Source organism: Colius striatus, chromosome 5 (genome assembly GCF_028858725.1).
Source record: "Colius striatus isolate bColStr4 chromosome 5, bColStr4.1.hap1, whole genome shotgun sequence".
NCBI classification, from domain to species: Eukaryota; Metazoa; Chordata; class Aves; order Coliiformes; family Coliidae; genus Colius; species Colius striatus.
Genome location: NC_084763.1, coordinates 42,677,242 through 42,697,366, shown reverse-complemented (window position 1 = coordinate 42,697,366; position 20,125 = coordinate 42,677,242). Strand labels below are relative to the sequence as shown.

General features: G+C 37.8%; 1 protein-coding gene across 1 annotated transcript in view; it reads left to right on the top strand.

The window, feature by feature from the left end:
* PTPRN2 (protein tyrosine phosphatase receptor type N2) overlaps positions 1-20,125 on the top strand; it is a 656,903-nt gene that overhangs the window by 620,161 nt on the left and 16,617 nt on the right. The window contains exons 18-21 of the mRNA XM_061996660.1: positions 6,955-7,074; positions 8,289-8,455; positions 13,973-14,026; positions 16,045-16,109. Coding sequence (XP_061852644.1) covers positions 6,955-7,074; positions 8,289-8,455; positions 13,973-14,026; positions 16,045-16,109 — 406 coding nt within the window. The remainder of the gene's footprint in view (positions 1-6,954; positions 7,075-8,288; positions 8,456-13,972; positions 14,027-16,044; positions 16,110-20,125) is intronic.

Sequence of the window (20,125 nt, the reverse complement as noted above, 5' to 3'; positions counted from 1 at the left end):
TAAAATAAATTTACAGACTAAACTATTTTTCTGCATTTTGTTCCGTGTAGAACATGGTGCTTTCAAGCAGTCTTGATTCCCAAGTTTTATTTTCCTTGCCTGGAATGGGACTTCCTGCATATCTAATCAGTTCTCACCTTCAGAAAGAAGAGCAGATGAAAGCAACCCAAAGCAATTCAATGTGTAAAATATGCATATTTTAATTTAATAAAAGAAAAACAGCAAGAGAGAGATAGGCACAGAACAGTAACCCCTAGAGCTCTAGTAACTTGTCAAGCCATGTGAAATAAATATAGCATTAGGAATTCCATTGGCATTCAGTAAAGAAGTGTGCTTTTACCATGCTCACTTCTAATTATGGCTCGAGTGGGAGAAGGTACTTAGAGGTGATCTTTTTAAAATGTCTATCCCTTCATTGTTTAGGTGCCACCTTTCCAATACTAAAGTGAAGAGCTAGTTATTGGCAATTGTGGTGGACTTTCGCTCCTTAATGGGGCTTTGTGCAACACTAAATCGCACTCATATTTAAATTACTCATTAATAAAGCTGGAGTTAGGAGCCTGTTGAGAGGAATAAGAGCATTTTATGTCTCACTGAGAAAGCAGAAGTTATTGCAACACATACAGTTGTCTTGAGTTTACCTTTTGACTTGACTTCCAAATAAGTGTTGCTACAACAGCAGAAATGTAACACATGGAGCCAGTTTGATGACCTGTTATTTATACATAGTCCTCTCTGAAGCTTCTTTTCAACTGCAAGAGACAGATACTGCTTTAATTAGATTGTTATAAATTCTTCAACCTACAAATTTGCCTAGCTGTCTGGCACAGCTATGGTTTTGCAAATGGCAATTCTGACTTTGCCAGATTTGGCCGATTTTACATCAAAAGAAGTCATTTCAACCAAAAAGTTTCACAAAAAGATTGCTTTTTGACTGGTGTATGTTGTGAAGTTCTAATTGATAACAAAAATCTCATTTTTTTTAAACTGAAAGATGCCTCCCCCCCTTTTTTTTTTAATCCATTAAAGCATGAGGTTTGGGGTTTAAAATATTCCAGAAAATACCATTTTCTGACTGGCTCTACCCAATGCAGTGTTCCCTGTTTACAGTATAAAACCTGAAAGAAATCACAGTTGAGTTAATTACTTTCAAGATATGTAATGGGAAGAATATTATCTGATCCATCAAGGGTTAGCACCTTGCTTTGTTGTTGTTTAGGGCTTGTGTTTATTCATATTGAGTTTTGATTACCATTAGAAATTATTTGGATTTTGTTTGCTTGTTTATCTACTTTTCCAAATAATTGTATTTACCAACTATCTGGGTAGCCTAAAATATTTAAAAGATGAATCTTTAGTTTGATGGAGATCTCTTCCAGGAAGCAGCTGATGTGCTTAGCCTGTTGGAGATTTTTTTTTTTTTTTTTTGTGAATAGGCTACATTTAACTGATTATCCCATCTATTTTCTACTTCTATATCGTAACATTTTAGAAACTTCTCCACCAGTCCCCAGAAGAAAAGTATCTGGCTGGAGCAAAAGGGCACAGGGTACAGGCTGGAACATAAGAGGTTCCAAAGAACCATAAGGAAAAACTTCTTCACTGTGAGGGTGAGGGAGCACTGGAACAGGCTGCCCAGATGGGTTGTTGAGTTTCCTTCTCTGGAGACATTTAAAACCCACCTGGATGAGTTCCTTTGTGACCTACTCTAGGTGGCCCTGCTCTGGCAGGGGCGGTTGGACAAGGTGATGTTTCAAGGTGCCTTCCAGCCCTTAAGATTCTGTGATTTCCCCATCACTAAAATAAATTAAAAAATTACTGAAAAAGATATTTGGGGAGGATCATTTATTATAAAAATAAGCTTCAAAATTATTAAGTGTCTGAAAAAAATAAAGGGATTCATATTAATCATTTCATTTACAATCTAGTAAACAAGGAAATTTTAAAGCACAAGCTTTCAAAAACTGATATTTTGTTGTATTTCTGACAGTGTTGCGGCACTGATTCTACTATTTTTCTCCTTACCTGAAAACCCAATTCTGTGCACCTTTGCAAGTAGTTAGTACTAAATATAATTCATCCCAAAGAGAAGGTCCTTTGTATGGAACTGACATGCGAGATAACCACAGCATGAGGTCTCCTACTACACGTGGTGGATTTCATCAACAGAGAATTCTGTGGATGTCAAATGCTCTGCTCATCTTTGGGTTGAAGGATTCAGCTGTCGTGGTTTGGCCCAGCTAGCACAACAGCACCACGACAGTTTCTCGCTCGATGCCCCCATTCACCCCCACCCTCGTTAAGATGGTGGAGGACCCAGCAAAATGGGAGTAAAAAGATAAGCAAGATTGTTGTGGATTGAGACAAGGGCAGGGAGGGCTCGCTGCCAATTATGGTTCTGGACAAAACAGACTCCAGTACTCGACTTAGAGAGGAAAGTAGGAAAGTTTATTCTACAAGAAACAGAACAGAATAAAAGCAAAAAGGGAGTAGGATGATGAGAAAATTACAACCAGCACTTTAAGATCTCCCTCCCCCATCCCTCCTTTCTTCCCGGGCCCAGCTCACTGCTCCTGATATCTCTACCTCCTCCCCCCGCAACAGCTCAGGGGGGCAGGGAGTGGGGGATGTGGTCAGTCTCTCACAGATGGGCTCTGCCGCTTCTGTCTTCTCAGATGAGGATGACTCCTGGCATTCTTCCCCTGCTCCAACACGGGGTTCCTCCCCCGGAACACAGTCCTTAACAAACTTCTCTGGTGTGGGTTGTTCCCAACAGCTGTGGCTTCTGCCGATACAGGGTCCCTCACACAGGACACAGTCCTTGGTGAATATCTCTGACATGGATTCTTCACCGCGGTTGCAGTTTCTGCAGTTGCAAGGTCCCTCTCTCGGGACAAGGCCTCTTCTGGGCCTAAATTTAATGAGCTGCTTTGTCGTGGGTTCCTCCCCACAGTTGCAGCTGTGGATATTGGGTCCCTTCCTCGGGACAGGGCCTGCTCCGGCCATAGTGATAAAGGGCCCCTCCTTCGGGACAAGGCCTCCTCCGGCCAAAATCACTGTCCCTGGCTCGGGGCCTTTAATGAAGTGAATTGCTGCCCCTGGTCCGGGGTCAGCTTTAGCAAAATGAGTCTTTGCCCCTGATGCGGGCTCATTATCAAAATGAGTCTCTCCCGCTGATGTGGGGTCTTTAAAGAAATGAAAATAAATCTCAGCTTCACCAGTTCTCTCCATAGAATGCAGGGGAGTCTCTGCTACAGTACATCTCCTCCCTTTCATCACTGACCTTGGAGTCCGCATGGTTGTTTCTCTCACCGTTCCTACTCCTTGCACCACCACCAGCCAGAAGAAGAGAAGAAGGGGCAGAAGAAGGAAAGAAGATGGAGGAAGACACCTCCCCTTCCGGCTTCTTCTTAAAAAGTGATCGTGGAGGCGTCTAATTGGCTCAGCCCCAGAAGTGAGCCTTTTCTGAGCTGGGGAGAGTTGTGAGCAACTTCTTGCAGGAGCCATCTTTGCAGCCCCTTCCCTCATACCAGAAAAGGCTGTCATGTCAAACCATGACATCAGCCTTTAATTTGCAATAAATGGAGAGAAACTCTGTTATTCTTGTCTTAGAAATGTTTTGAGAATGATGCAGACAACAGAACCTCATTAGAAATCGTTAATGTGTTACTCTCTAGGCATATAGGCTGAAGGTAGACATGTCAAACAAAATTATACACTTCCCTTTTCAGCAAAGCAAACATCGTGAGCTCTGTAGTGAGCTCCTGTAGACTTTGTCATTTCCATTCAGAAGACTCCATTCCACACTTCTCTTGAAAGTACTGCTGTAAATTATAACCATGAAACTGCCTGTGCTACATGATCTAGATAAGTTTAGGTTTATAATATATATAAATATATATGTATATATTACGTATGTTGAAAAATATTATTGTTTTTACAGACACTTAGAGTCTAAGGTTTAATGTTGCTGGGCTGTACCTAAAAAGAAAAACCTCTGCCCTGAGGATCTGATACTCTCTTTATTCTTCTCCCACATACATTGGCTTACTTTCTATTGTGTAAGCATACAAAGTTCAGAATTCATGTGAATTATTGTGAATTTGCAACTAAACCTCTTTCTTATCAAAGCCCAGCTGAAATGTGTCTTAGGTAACCAGAGGCACTTCTCTGAAGGCTGTACTGGGACTGTGCAGACCAAGTCTACCTGTTCCTTCATTAAGTACAAAACCCCACTCCTTGGGACCGCCTTCTAGCACGTGGCCATGTCTGGACACTGAGCACAGGAAAGCTTTAGGTGTTGGGAGATGAGGCTTCTGAGAAACCCATCACCAAGTTAGACTGGACAGTGAACAGGCCACAGTATAAAACTTTGTGAAGTACCTTTGAATCATCCTGCTTCATTTGGAAAGAAATCCAGATAACTGCCTGATGGTCTATTTAAGTTATTGAAAAAACAGAGAAAATGCTATAGTCCTCCAGTCACAGGCTGTGAGTCTTAGTGAAAAGCGTGGGAGATGCAGTGACAAATGCTTGTAACAAGGATGATGGCACTAGATTGTATTGCCTTCTTGATTTAGCAGATTTGACTTCTAAATTTTCACACAATGACCTAAAAGAAATATTATGCCCCAGAGTAACTTTGAAATTGTTTGTTTAAATTAACTTTCATTTGGATTTATGCTTAATGAAATCTTCAGAGATGCAGACAGCCTCTCTGTAATGAAATGTTGTATCTTTGAACCAATGAACAGGGTTGCCAAACTGTAAGGATTCCTCTCTAAACGAGTGGGCTTTTATAATGTTACACTTGGGTGGCACAAGCAGAGTGCTAGATGATTAGTTTATGGTCTAGATCATTGTATTTTTATTACGCTCATAAAAACTGTGTTTCTCCTCATTTTCGTAATGGCTTCAATGAGCTTCTATACCTTCTCGAGGCACATTAAATTGTTATGTGATGAAAGTACTGATTTAGTGGGGCTAGTTTTAAAGTAAGATACATGTTTGGAATTCTTATCTTAGTCTGATTGCTGACTAAAAAAGGTGAAACTATGTTAGAATGAATAAAATCTGCATCATCTTCCCTACATACAAAGAAGGCTCCCAGCTGTGGCCTGAAAAAAATGCAATACAAAAAAGATACAAATGATAAATCTACATCTGTCTGTAAAATAAATTATCTGTCAAAGTATTTTTACTGGTTTTGTGGCATTGTGAGTTTTTAACAGGAGGATGAAGGGTTTACAGATACTTTTAGTTTAAAACTCTTTTTAAGAGGAAAAAGGAAAAAGGAGAAAGATTATTTTTATTCATTACATTCAACTGTAATTTTTTGCTTACTTCTGTTCAAAATTGCAAATAACCCTATTCTGTGAAAACCCTAGAATCACTTCTCTAAATAATTCTAAGCTGGTTTTAAAAGTTGTTTTAATTATGTTGCAAAATGTAAAAAAAGAAAGAAAACAGTTATTTGTTTGTCTATATGCAAACTGTTCTTAAAAGAGAAGACAACATCATTATCCATGAATGGGAAACCTTTTTATTTGATATGTAATTAAAAAAAATAATGCTTGAATTGAATGTATCATCTCATCTTTGAACAGTTTAGACAAAGGCCTTTTTTGTTTACAAAATTTACATGTCAATACAGTTGCTTATAAATATTTCTGTGAAATAAACATAACCCTTCATAAAAAGAGCAGTTTACCCTTCATTCAGTAATTTTATATGCTAGCAAAAAGACAATGAAAGTTGTATGCAAATATAACATCAATGTACAGCATAGTAATAACAGTTTTTAGTGATTATGCTGCTTGGTATTAATTCATAGGAGCCTTTTTGTTCAGCCATGGGCTGTGTTTGGAACAGAGATACGGCAGACCAGAGCATCTCTGCTTGTTTGCTGTTTGTGAGAGACATCCACAAATCCTTTAGTTGAGGATGCACTGGAATCTTGTATCCTACTCTGTGGCCAGTCTAAATTATTAAGTGATCATGCTAGTCATGAAAATACACTGTTTTCTTCTGTCCCTGCTATACATGTGCTCTGAGAGTGCACAGTCTGCAGCAGGAGTTGAACTTTCCTTCTACCTCTAAGAAGAAAAAAAAAAGGAAAGGGAAAAATGAGAGTATGAAGGGGCACAAGGAGGACAGGTTTTTACAAGGAAAGATAAATAAAAGGAAGAGAAAAAAAGAAAGAAGGAAAAGGGGAAAAGATAGAAAAAAGAAGAAAGAAAAAGAGAACAAAAAAAGAAAATGAGGAAAACAGTGAAGAAAGAAAATAAAGGGAAAATTAAAGAAAGAAAAAGAAGGAAGAAAAAGGAAAGAAAAAGTAATGCACATTTTCAACAGATCTTTATAAATATGTTTTTGGAGGGACAATTTCTCCATCTGAAATCTTTCTGGAAGAAAGATTTGGGTTGGAGTGTTCCTGTCTTTTCTTCATCAATGTTCAAATTCAACTTTTATGACTGTTTCAGCAATTCAGTAGTATAGTATCTTTTTCTATGTGGCAAACTAAAAATAAAGAGGCTTGAGGACACAAACAGGTCCCAGTAAATGTGACTTCAGGAGGTTCATGCTGCTTTAGTATTAAATATCAAATCCCAAATAGTTATGTGTTCTGCAAGCATCATTCAGTGTCCCTTTGTGAATCTAAAAGTTTGACAGAAAAGCAGCTGAACACACTACCAGGAATGAGGAGAGATTTTGTGGAAAACCCAAATTGAAATCGTTGGAAATTCTTTAATATTTCATGGACGCCTGCAAAATATGGTGCCAGTTTATTCAGGGATTTGAAAGCAGCTGCAGACTAAAAGTGTCTAATGAAAATGAAATAAATTTCCTGTGAATGGAATAAATTTTGATTGTGTGTCTGAGTGCAGTAATTATACATGTCACACAGTAATTAGGCAGTCATAATGTGGCCACGGTGTCTTTCTTTGTCTGCAGATGGTCTGGGAGAACGGCTGTGTCGTTATTGTCATGCTGACACCCCTCGCAGAAAACGGTGTCAAACAGTGCTACCACTATTGGCCAGACGAAGGGTCAAACCTCTACCACATCTATGAGGTACCTAAACAAAATATCTGGTTGTAAACATGACAGTAAGTTTACAGCTTGATTTTGTATGGGGCAAAATGGAGTTTAAGCCAATCTAACCTAGACTTTGAGCTCAAGGTTCTCGAATACTCTTTCATGTGCCTTCGAGTAGTTTTACATTTGTGAAGAAATTGAGAGTAGTTTTAAGAGCAAGGTAGTTTCCACTGAATAAAATCTTGTAAATAATGAGCCAAGCATTACAATGGAAAAATAGACAACAGTTTTGTTTTTCAAGCGGTTTTGCAAGTGGTTGAAATGTGAAACTGTGTATTTTATAGGAAAATAGTATTTTTAGAACCAGTGAATTTTGCCTTAGGAAAGCCATATGTATGTCTTTGTAGAAAAGCCTCTGTATAGCTTCAGTAATTAATGCTATCTATTTTTGCTTCTTGCCACAACAACAAATACATATTTGAATTTTCTGCTTTACATTTATAGCTCAAAATATGATATCAGCCAGTTCTGTCGAAATGTACCATTGACAGTGACTGTCAGATTTTTTCCAGCTGTCCAGCTGAGTAGAGGAAGAAAGTAATACCACAATGCCAAATACAAAGAATAGAAAAATGTGAAGAAATATTGTTATTAAAAATAAAATGTGAACAAACTAGATGTGGGTTGGACTGGATGATCTCTAAAGGTCCCTTCCAAACCCTACCATTCTATGATTCTATGAAACTATTTTTATGAAAATATTAAGTCTGCAAATAAGCTGCATTTTGTTTTTATGCTTGCCTTTCTACATAGCAGAAGAGACTGACTTTTCACTTCTTATGTGAATTCAGCTTCAATTTTTAAGACCACCAAGAGTAGCGTGGGCAATGCATTGTGGGCATTTCTTACTAGAAAGCAACTGACAGTCAAACATATCTTCTGGTAATGTCTCTTGTGTTCGCATAATGAAATAAAGTTTCAATATAGTGATTTTTTTTCTTCTGCATTAAAACTGTCAAGAATTTCTTTTTTATATTTTCATTAAAATAGCAGTGGCAGCTAACCCGCTCCTGACAGCTGCACTGATTGCTAAAATTAAAAAATGTTTTCCCAGCTATGGCCAATCTGCTAATAAAAAAACCCCAAACTTTCATCCAGTTCCTTCATCTCAAACATCTTAACACCTGCAACCCTGAAGACGTGGCTTGCAGCCGAAATAGCTGATCTCTGTTCCTTCCTGTGGGATGTAGGTAAACCTTGTCTCAGAGCACATCTGGTGCGAGGATTTCCTGGTAAGAAGCTTCTACCTGAAGAACCTGCAGACAAACGAGACTCGCACAGTGACACAATTCCACTTCCTCAGCTGGAACGATCAGAGGGTTCCTGCTTCCACAAGATCGCTTCTGGATTTTCGCAGGTAAAGCACAAAGTATGACAGTTCATTTAAGACAGTACAGATCCGAGGAACTAGACTAGTCCTTTTTATTGTCATTTAAATATTTCTGGTTTTAAAGAGGGGTTCCTCAGCCTGTGATGCCACAATGCTAAACTAACACAAAAGTCTGCAGTAGGTTGATGTTTACCGTTGTCCCACACATAGATGTTGCCTGGTTTTAAGACACGCTCATTTCCCATTTAGAGATCAATATCTTTCCTCCCTTTGTGCAGCTCTTCAGTGCTTCTGTATTTCTTTGTTCTCCAAGTATTTATCCATTCTGCAACTTCCAGGCTTTTTGTGTGGCTCCCTTATGATCCTTGTTGCAGGAATCTCACAAATAAATCATGTATTATGAAAGTGCTTGAAAAAAAATCATGATGGAGTCATACAGCAATAGCAGCATTCCATGGGAGCATTTGCTCATAAGGATCAAACAGTGAGGTCTCTAGAGCTTCCTAGGCTGAAGGAAGGTGGAAATTTGAGAAAGCAGATGAAAATGTTGACAAAGCATACCCTCTGTAATTTTAAAGGAAGTCAATGTGGCTTTAAAATACAAGGGTTCAAAGACAAAACCTATGAAAGTCCTTGCCACCTCTTCTAATGTGTGCTGCATCTGTCTAAATTTTAATTTGAAAATTAAAGCCATATATGTTAAATACTGGAGCAAAATAATCTTCATTTGATTGCAAACTGTGCCCAGTGCATCATGTGTAGGTGTTAGCATGTATCAGCTAATCCACAGCGATGTGCTTATGACTAATGAAAAGAATCTCTAGGAGGTTTGGGGAGTTGGTTCTCAATCCACAAGTGGCCTGTGGGATAGCCTTGTTTCCCTCTCTGTACTACAATATTATCTATAACCCCTCAAAGGGATTATAAGGGGCTCAGTGCTCAAAAGGTCCAGACTCATTTCTTTCAGTAAGTGCTGGGAGCTCTGGCTGATGCCAGTCAGAGTTATGCATCTGCACCTGAGGGGAAAGCTGGCGTATATCCAACGAGGGCTGGTTGCACAGTTGTCTGTTGGCAAAATTTTTACCCTTAAAAAATTTAGGACCAAATGTCACCCTTCATCCATCAGTACTCTTGTACGTATTGCAAGGCTTTTCAGAGTCATACATGGCGCAGGTCAAGTAAGGGAGTATAGCTGTCACTAGGAGCTATGGCTAGGTAAGAATAAAACCATCTGCTACAGAGTCACAACGCAAAAGCAGTAGCCAAGGAAAGAAGCACAACCATCGGATGGAGTCGAAATTGTAATTATATTGTCAAGATTTTCTTCTCTGGGTTCAAATTTTACTGTGATTTTTAAAGGTTGATTTCCCTTTGCTTGTAGAACCGAGGAAGTTGCCTGTTGTGAATTTCTATAGTGAAAATTCTGAACTGTCTGTGTGAGGCTGCAGCACAGAGCCAACAGAGTGTCTGATTTTGCTCTTTTTGAAGTTAGTGGGAAATCTGCCAGCAATTCTTAACTAGCCTATAAATGAGCCTGTACTGCCAGGACATCTGAAATTCGGAGCACCTCGACTCCAACTTGCTTCTGTAAGAATTGAGGTCCCTGCGTGAACTGCAGGATTAAATCTACAGTAAGTGACAGTTCACATCACCAAGAAAGCACTTCTTAGAGTGACATTGTGTAAGGGTTAAATAGCCATGTTGAAGAAGTGTTGTGCAATACTTTGAAAGAGAAAAAATATAACTAGATGAGAAAAGTAGTGGAGCTGCCATTCTTTGTATTTAAAGCCAGTATGGGAATGAACCTGTTAAGATTTAATTGAATTCTGAGTGTTCATTTCATATGTATTCACAGTCCAGTGTAGGGTATTGTAATCATTTGCTACGTGCAGATTTTGTACAATGAACCCATAATACTGAATGCATAGTAAAATTCCGCCTGAAAAGGAATTTTGGCATGCACAATAGCTGGTCTATGAATCTCAGTTTTCTTGGTCATCTGATGTTGCCGTTTGGTTTTTTTAATGACAAAAAAAAACCCCTAATGCACTATCGCTAAAATAATGTATTTGGAATTATTGATTTATGCAATACATGTTTTGCACCTGAAGCTTCCCTTTTAAAGTACAAACTCCACTGGATAACGACTTAAGCCCCCAAAGTAAATGCCTGATGCCACTACCATACTCATGGTAGAGTAGTGCTAGGATGGGGCTGCTTTCATTTCTTTTAATCTTATCTATGTTTTTATGTGCATTCAGTGTGTTTGTATATATATGGATATGTGTGTATATTTATATATTCACATACATATATGAAATTAAGCATATACATAACCAACCCTCTATTTTTTATAATTCATCACCAAGAAAAATTGGATTCCCAAAATTACCTTGCCCAGAGTCTCTGGAAATATGGACCTTAAAATTTTTATTGAAGTAAATTTTGCAAGTCTCTTTGAAAACTGAAAGCTTACATCTCTCTTACTGTGTATCAGACGGTGTTTTAGATGATTTTGCATCTAGCAAATACATTAAACTTTGCGGAATAATCTGTCATATGTTCATAATGTAGGTGTAAATTGCCAAAAAGAGATTATTCTATATCTTTTTAAATCTGTAAAAGACAGTCCCTGAGAGGTGAGGCTACTACAGAAACCACTGGTCAGTTTTAAATGCTTCTGGAGTCCTAATTTCATTTTGAACAATAGACCAATCATTATTGCTCTGGACTAGCTTGTTAGTCATGCACTGATATGTGTAATTAAATATTTCTTGAGCCCAGAGGGAGCACATTTACACTTTAAAGAGGGACTGCTAAGCTAAAAGATAATTAGCATCACATGTGAGGGCTTTGCTTAAAATATATATCTATTATGCTATCACTTCTCGCTGTGTGCAATGGCATTTACTAACACTGCTCACTTTAAAAATGGACAAATTCTTATTTTGCCAGCTAATTAGCGGTTGCCAGTGTCATTTTTGTGATGTTGCAGCTAGTAATATGAGCCCAGTTGCATAGTCACAAAAGTGATCATTGGAAACTGTGACTCTGCTGCAGGGACAATGTGGGAAACCCCTTTTCTGAGCCTCTAACGACCTCTGACCTTTGCTTGCTGATGGTTTGCATGATGATTTCTTTTTCACTCAATGAGCCAAGGGTTGGTTTGTATTACTAATCATTCTTTCTCAGTTAATTCTTCCTGTATATGTGTATATATATATAAAATATATATTTTCTTCAACATTCAAGAACTTTGCTTACTGATGAATTTTCAGCTCACTCTCATTAGCCAGAACTAAGAATGAAATGAGATGTTGCTACACTTCTAAATATTTTCATAAACTACATATAGGCAAAGCTATGAACCAGCTGGATTGAAACGCTTTGTTTTAATGTGTTTTCTGAAATGTGTGATAATGAAAATGTTTGAAACGCCTTCAATAAAACTGACAAACATAAGGTGTCTTTCCCTAACGTGTCTCTGGCTGTCTGATTTACTGAGAAGTCTAATTTATGGATAGGTTTAGATCAAGTTTGTCACTGAAATTATATTAGGACTTTGGTAGATGGCTAGTCACCACATGCAAATGTCATATTAGTGGTGCCATACAAGGAACAAAGGAACCACACAAGCAAAAAAAAGAAATGTTAAATATCCCTCTGTAGTTACTAGCTTTTGTTTAATACTTTAAATGCAGAAATGACTCTTTAATGCATATGATGATGGGTGGGGGGAGAATGACCAGCTGCATGTAAGGGAATGCACACTGCCTGTATCAAGTGTTGCTACAGACATTTAAAATATAATTTACAATACAAAAAGTAAACATCAGGCTTTATATTGTGTAGAAGGAATTGATGCTTAGATATGACCATCAAGAATTGAATGATTCATTCATGCAAAAACTCTGCTCCTGCTGAAGTCACTGAATTTTTGCTTGGTGCTGCCTGCATATGTATGCATTTATGGACATATAAATGGTCTGTTTAACTTCTGTATCCAGGTGCTTCTCAAGGACTTACCACTTATTTCATAGAGTGTTGTTCTACTGCCTTAATTACATGCATCCAAGGAATATAAATAGAGACAGAATGTCTCTGCCAGAATGATTTACATCAGTATGCAAAATATTAAGAAACGTAAAAAAAATCCTGAATTCTAATGTTTAAAGGGAGTCATTAGAAAAACTTAATTTTGTTATAATTTGGTTAGAATCTTAAATAATAAAAAGCAGAATGTGAAAACATGGTGTCATGCGCCCTCAACATCTTAGTTTGGGTTGAGTTCCAGGTGTCCTGACTCCCTGTCAGATGTAGAAGTTTAGGCATCTTCAGGCTATACTGTAAGCAATGTTTAAAGATATATGCATGTTTTCACAGCACAGATGTTAGTGAATAGATGAACAGCCAAGAACTAAATGATTCAGTAGGTTAGTTATGCTTGAAAATTCATGATAACATTGTACCGCAGTTGCCAAATTCCAGCAGCTCACTTCAGTTTAGCAGTCAGGATCCTATGTACCACTTGTGCTGAACTGGACACCATTGGAAAGTCTGGGCATCCCTTGGAAACTGCTGTATGAAATTATTTTATAGGAGACCTTCTAGTTCCAGTAAACTCAAAATTCTCATCAAGCACATTGAATGAAAGATTTTGATTTCCTGAAGCGGTGCTTTTCCATTTTAGCCTTTATTCGCTTGCCTTGTTAACATATGTGTGCATATTTTATGGCTTTTTTGGCTTATAATATACTTGAGATGCAAAATATGTCCTAGAGCAGAAGAGAGGGCCGGGGATTTGGGGTTTTGTGAAGCAACTTAAATAGATTTAAACCAATTTTGTGGGCTCTGCTCTTAGACTGAGTATCTTGATTTGCTTCAGCACTAGTTAATTCCTTTATTGAGTTTACGTATCAGCAGACCTGTTCTGTAGTTGCACTTTAAATGTTTGACTTCACATACATTCTCTTGCCACTGAGAATATTTAACCAGGATGCTATAGAAGACAGTAATGTGTCAATATAATATATAAATAAGGCTTTTGCACTAGAACCAAAACAACAAAGTTTACTGATGGGCTTAGTTTTCAGATTACATTTTAGAATTTTTTGAGAAGCTTTTCAAGAGATTTGGTATTTGTCTTTCTGGGAAAACTGATTTTCATTTTAGATTCAGTTTGATGTCCCTTGATATTTCTTTGAGCAAGATCATGAACTCAAAAGTTGGCTTCAAAATTCAGGCATCTCAAGATAATCTTGGTTTTGGAGCAAAGACGAGAGGCATTTGAGGAAAGAGATTGTTTATTTTGCCTAGCTAGCGGTGATAATGGGATTCTTTCTGGGATTTCTACAGGAGCAAAGCAGAAGCAAACTTTAAACAAGATTATGTATGTAACAACTGCTTGTTATATTAGGAAGTTATCAATGTGACTGTTTCTTTAAAGACTGCAATATTTGCTTTTTTCTTATTGTTTTTGACAGATGGCTCAAGAAACAGTATGTAAGATGCTTAATTAATTATTTTGTGTCTGTTTTATTTCAGAAAAGTAAACAAGTGCTACAGGGGTCGCTCTTGTCCAGTAGTTGTTCATTGCAGGCAAGTACAATTTCTAAACCAGCTCTAGAGAGATTTGTCTGTGTAAAAACAAATGGGCACGTTAAAGCTTTAGAGAAATTTTTAAACAGATAGCAAGGTAGGCTGAAGGTATTAAATACAATTCAACTTTTTTTGATGCTAAATTATGCTTAGGATCTGTTTTCACAATAAAACTATCTTGCGTAGATGTGCCATGACTTAAGTGGTGTGTCCACCCTTTCCAATATTAAGTAGCACTTTTAATAATCTCCTTCAAAATAATAGTGGTTCCTTGCATTCTCTCACAATTTATTTTGTTAACACTCAATTATGTTTTATTTCTTCTTTCCTTGCTTTTAGTGGTCATAGGAAGAAGAGGTCAATGTCTGGTAGTGGAAACCTATCCAGAGATGTAATCCATTAAACACAGATTATCTTTAGGCCTCAAAGTCTGATAGATGTACACAAACTATTGGGCAGGTCAATAGAAAACTTTACCATAATAATGTTACTGTTTGGATTTGCAATTGGAGGTCCTGAGTCATAAAGAGGATGTTGCACTTATTTATTGAAGATACTCTCATAGATAAGGAAGATAGAAAGCCATTCCTGCTAAGAGACTGGTTGTTTGACATGTGGCACTCCGCTTTGGGTGGGAGTGAGGAGGGAGGAGATGTGTTTCTCACGTGGTTCAGCACACTCCCCTTCCACTAGATGCATGGAGGCCCTTTGCAGACGCAAATGCTCTGGAGGAGGCTTGTTTGTGTGGCCTTCAGGAAGCATGAGAACAGAAACATTTGATGCAGAGTGAAGAGCATTCAAGTTTCTTGCTCTTTCCTTACTGTGATAGATGGAAATGTCTGCCACTCACTTAGTAGTTTTTGGTTTTATGGGGCCTGATCGTTGCCTTGTCTCTCATTGTTCATCTTAAGTAATAAGATTGTGTCTTTGTTGTCTTCATAGACATACAAAAAAATAAATTATTACCATTATCTCCTTTTCTCTAAGCAGTGATCTAATAACTGAGAGATAAAAACCTCTGTCTACAGAGACTTAAAAAAATTAAGTTTCATAGCCAGTCTGTAAACAGAATGTAATAATGTGCTTCATGCTGTTCTATTATTTTTCCTTTCATTAATTCTTGTACACAAATTGAGCTATCAATAAAAATAACAGCTTAATTAATAAAACTACATCCCAGTCTAATTGGTCACACATGCACCTTTAAAAATTTTGGGGAGGGAAAGAAAAAAAGCTTTTACTTAAAGTCTTAATTATGTTTGCCAACAGCAGCTCCAAAAGAGCATCACGCTGGCAATTACACGTTGCTCTCTGAAAGGGACACAAGCTGCATTCAGATTAGGCAGCTTTTCCCCACCCAAGGCTTGATCTGACATCTCTGAGGAGGTGCTGATGATAGACAAAAGTTAAAGCTGTTCCTCAGAAATGGTAATATTTGTTTCTGGTCATTGCAATTAAAGAAGAATTAAGGGGAAAGGTAAAAAGAAAAAACAAGTAATTTATGATGCATAGTGAAGAGTGCTTGCAGTCCCTCACTAATGAAGTATTCTGGTCCTCTGACAGGTCTCTATGCATTCCCTCAGTCCCCTGTGTTTAAATGCAATCTGCAATGTTTGAGGATCATTCTGGATAATATTCTGGTCTAGATTATTCTGTGGTTCTTGATCTTCTATACAAATGACTATAAGCTTCCTTTATATACACTTTTTTAACAAAAATGGTATCCTGATGTGGGGTTACTGACTTTTCCACTGTCGTATATAGTGCTTTTCTTGCATAAACACGTGGCTTAAAAAATCAAAATAAAGCCCTGTTATCCATGCAGACTAACAGTTAATCTTTCATGAACAGCTTGTGTTAATTTAGTGCAAGCTTTCTCTACTCTCAGTACCCTCCTTTAGCCCCTCATTCTCTCCTCTCGCCCTGTGTGTTAACAGTATAACATTAAGAGTTTTCGTGTTAAGTCTAGATGCACATTGATAGGCTTTATTTTTTTCTTTTCCCTTTTCTGTTGGCAGCGATGGTGCAGGAAGAAGTGGAACCTACATTTTAATTGACATGGTTCTCAATAAAATGGCCAAAGGTGAGAATCGAAAGGCTTGTTACTTCCTTGGTACTGAAAGATGTGCTTGTGTTACCATGACAACGTGGGGAGCAATATTCACAGAAAATCTGAGAATAAATTAGAGACAAATTGTACTCCTTCTTGAACGTTTTTAAGTTTTATTTTCATAGCAATCTCAAACAACAAACTCAAGTGCAAATGCTTTGTGAATGAGTAGGTATTTTTTGTGCTGTTGAGAAGTATTTGAATTCTTAAATTTATCCTTTAGAATAGTTATTACAGTTTTTGGAGGAAGATACCTCGGAGCTGTACAATCCATATGTAGTGGTTATGTGAGTTAAGTCCTGGGCTGCTTTGTAACCATTGTTCAGTCCTCTATCATCTACCCAGCCATGATGGTCAAACATGATTACTTTTTTTTTTGTAGCTGCCCATTGCCACCAAAGCACCTAGAAGAGCTGGTACCAGACAGGGTCTTATGCGCTGCACAGATTTGTCTCTTAGGAGAAAAAAGACTCATGTAGTGAACACGACAGAGGACTGAAAATAAATTAGCTACCTCTGTTGCCAGTTCTGCCACTATCTGTTCAATACTGAACAATTTATTTAACTTTTCTGTTCCTTAGTTGCCTTATCTGTGAGAGGTAATTTTATGAAATGGGAAATTATCTGTCAACATAAATATATACTATTGTTTGTTTAAGATGATATCTATAGATTCTCTTGAGATAGGGACCATTTCTTTACTTTTTATTGATTGGTTAATAGTTCGTGGTGGTAAGTACTTAAGATAGCCTGAAATAATTTTTGTATGTTAGAACTAAACCAAATTCTTGGTACTGATACTGCCCTCAAAGGGGAGGAGGGTAAAAGTGGGAATGTAAACCTGACAATATGTTAAAAAGGGACAATAGCCAGCTTTATTTATATATTGTACTCCTTCCTCACGCCTTTGGCTGTGTTTAGATCACCGTTTCATTGAATGGCATTTAAAGAGGAAGAGAAATCCTGTCAGGTTGAAATTAAAAAAAAAAAAATTGTTTGCCTTTCTTAAGCTGAGTAGTTAGGCTGCTTCCTCTGGCATTATGCACATATGTGTGTTTGAAGAAAAAAGATTTATTGGAAAAACATAACTTATACAGAGAAACAATATCTAGTTCTTTGAGTTCTAATCACTTTATAGTTGTTTAAAATCTCCTAACAGACTTATTTTTGTATAGAGTTTAAAAATACACTCCATGTTTTGCAGTTATCTATTGCATTCTGTGTATTTCATTTCTGTGGGACATAGTGACATCCCATCCCTTTAGAAATAACAGCTGTATTGTGATTGTTAACATATCTCATCAAACATAGTCTTAATTTTATGCCCACAAGCATGCTTTGTAACTTGCTGCTGATATTAAAAGAAGTTGTGTGTTTGCCTTCTTCTTAGTGCTATACTGAAAATAATTTTTTCTGTGGGATGAGATTAGTTTTTCATGCTCATTGGAAAATAGGTTTTCACTCTGTGAAGGAACATGGAGATATTTCCAATGCTTGTTACCTGCCACGTGACAACCTTGTCTTTAAAAATAGAAGCAATGGTACATCGTAAAATTAATGTAGACCTTTGTTAGATAGTTTGTCTCATTTCAGTTGTCAGCAATGAGAAGCCGTAATGAAAACTAGATTTAAGTATATGCAATTTACTCACATAAAGAAGTAAATGAGAAGTATTTTCTAGCTTGGGGCTTTCAGCCACTTAAGGGAGGGTTGACTTTGTTGTAAAAGCACTGAAGAATGCCATTTATTGACTCCATTGTACCATGTAATGTCAAATTCCATTTTAAGTGTGGGCTTAGCGCTTCACAATACCAGACAAGTCATGTGAAACTGGCCAGAGAAAGGCGTCACAGGGCTTTTTGGAGATCGGTCACCCCCATTTTGTTCTTGACCTGCTCCCCTCTGCCCATGGGGGTGTGCGACGCGAAATCCCCTGACCTGGTGCTTTGGCTGGGGTTTAAATGAAAGATCAAAGGGCAGAGCGGGCATCTCAGCCCTGCTGAGGTGGGCCTTTCCCAGGCTGTCACACTGTGCGGCCGCCAAAGGTTTTGTTCGGGCGGGAACCAAGGCCCAGCCTGTGCGGCCGGGGCCTTCTTTGTCTGGCCTGAGAAGCTGGAGGCCCAGGTTGAGGATCCAATGTTCATCAAATGATCAAAGGCCTGAAACCCTGGACATGAAATCTTTCTTTCCATTTCCTTTTCTTAGAGAATGAATTGCACGAGTGGCAAAGAATGCCCTTTCCAAAGCTTTTATGTGGAGTGCAAGGGCTAACTTCAGAGTCCTTCAGCGCTAAACATAAAAATGTAAGTGCACTTTCAATCTGGGCCCAGCTGCAAGGCCAGCATCTAGTAACATTTCTTTCATAAAGGCTTTTAAGGATTAAGGCCTTCAGTCTTTCAAAAAAAAATCCAAAAAACCAAACCAAAAAAACCCCAGACTTTTAAGAATAAACTTAGAATCATTTGAGTTTCTTGTTCCACTGTCTGGTTTATTAGAAAGTAGACAATAATGCATATTTAAATCAAAGTAAATAGAGGAGTACTTAGTTTCGGCAGTGGGAAAGTAGAAAGCAATCAATAAATGCCTTGGCTCTTTAGTGGGGTTTTTAATAGAGTAGGTTGAAAAAAGGAGCTCCTTTTTCAAGTAATGATTTACTTCTCTGCATTCTCTTAGACAGTTAACTGTAAATGCCTTTGTCGTTTACAATTTCTTCTCCTACTGCTCATTGAATTAGTGATAATACTTAGTCTATTAAACACATTATAAATTATTATCTTCTACTGTCTTGCCTGTTGCTGTCCCTCTTCTTAGTTTAGATGCTGAAAACCACCAGCAAGGGACCTATTTCTAAAGCCTGAAGGAGGGAAAAATAAGTTGGGGAGGGTTTTGTGCTTCCCACTCACCATGTCAGTCTGATGGCCTCAATCCCTCCAAGAAAGCTGGAGTGAAAGTTAAAAAATGCAAAACATTCTATTTTAGTGCACTCACAGGATAGCAGAAGTTGGTTCTGAGGGTAGAAATGCCCCCTTGATGTACTTGGTGGGGGTTGATCTGATGGAGGGCATGCAAGAGCTCACATGGAGCTCACAGGAGTCCTCACTTGGCAGACACCTTCCTGGCCCCCAGCTGCCTTTGAGAGGCACACAGTGCTGGCTTGCACTCTGGCTCTGCACAGCATCAGGAAGGATTTCCTGTTGGGTCGAGTTTTTAATGAATTTCACTGTCCTTTCTGCACTAAATGTAATGACTGCATTTGTGCATTCACTCCAAACAGCCACATTAAATAATCTTATTAGATACTGGAACAGTCAGAGAACAATGGCATCTATTCAGAGTTATCATTCCTGTGTCGTGCCAGTGGAAAATTTTAAATGCAAGTGTATCCTTTTGTTTAGTTGTTCCAGTAACTTAGTGCTGCTATTTGTCATGTAGTTTATTGTTATAATTATTTTTCTTGATAGATTCATATGTGAAGTAGTTATAAGACCCTGATTCAATACCCGTCAAAATAACAACAAAAAATAAACAGTGTTGAATCTGGCCTTACAGTAACACATTTAAATACTATTTAAAATGATTTAGCTATGATAACTTTAACTATAATACTATTTTAAAGGGGTGTTACAATTTTGAGACTGTGACCAAGTCCTTTCCCTGACAGACAACTTAGGACAAGCCTTAGTTTTGATTGAGAAGTTGGGAAGTGATTTATTTCAACTCCATGTATGCTTCCTTGATTTAAATAGATGCAGAAAATTGTAATGGATTGTTTTCATAGGGAACAATGCTTGCTGGATTTTTCACAGAGGCTGTTTTTCCAAGACTCATTTCTACTAAGAATTTTAATATTCTTGATGTATTTACAAGTTTTATCCTTTGTTACTAGAGAAGATGAACTGATTTAGATTTAGTGTACTTGATATTCCTTCCTCACACCAAACTCATAGTAACTCTGAGATGGTTGGGTTTTTTTCTTTTTGTGTGATATA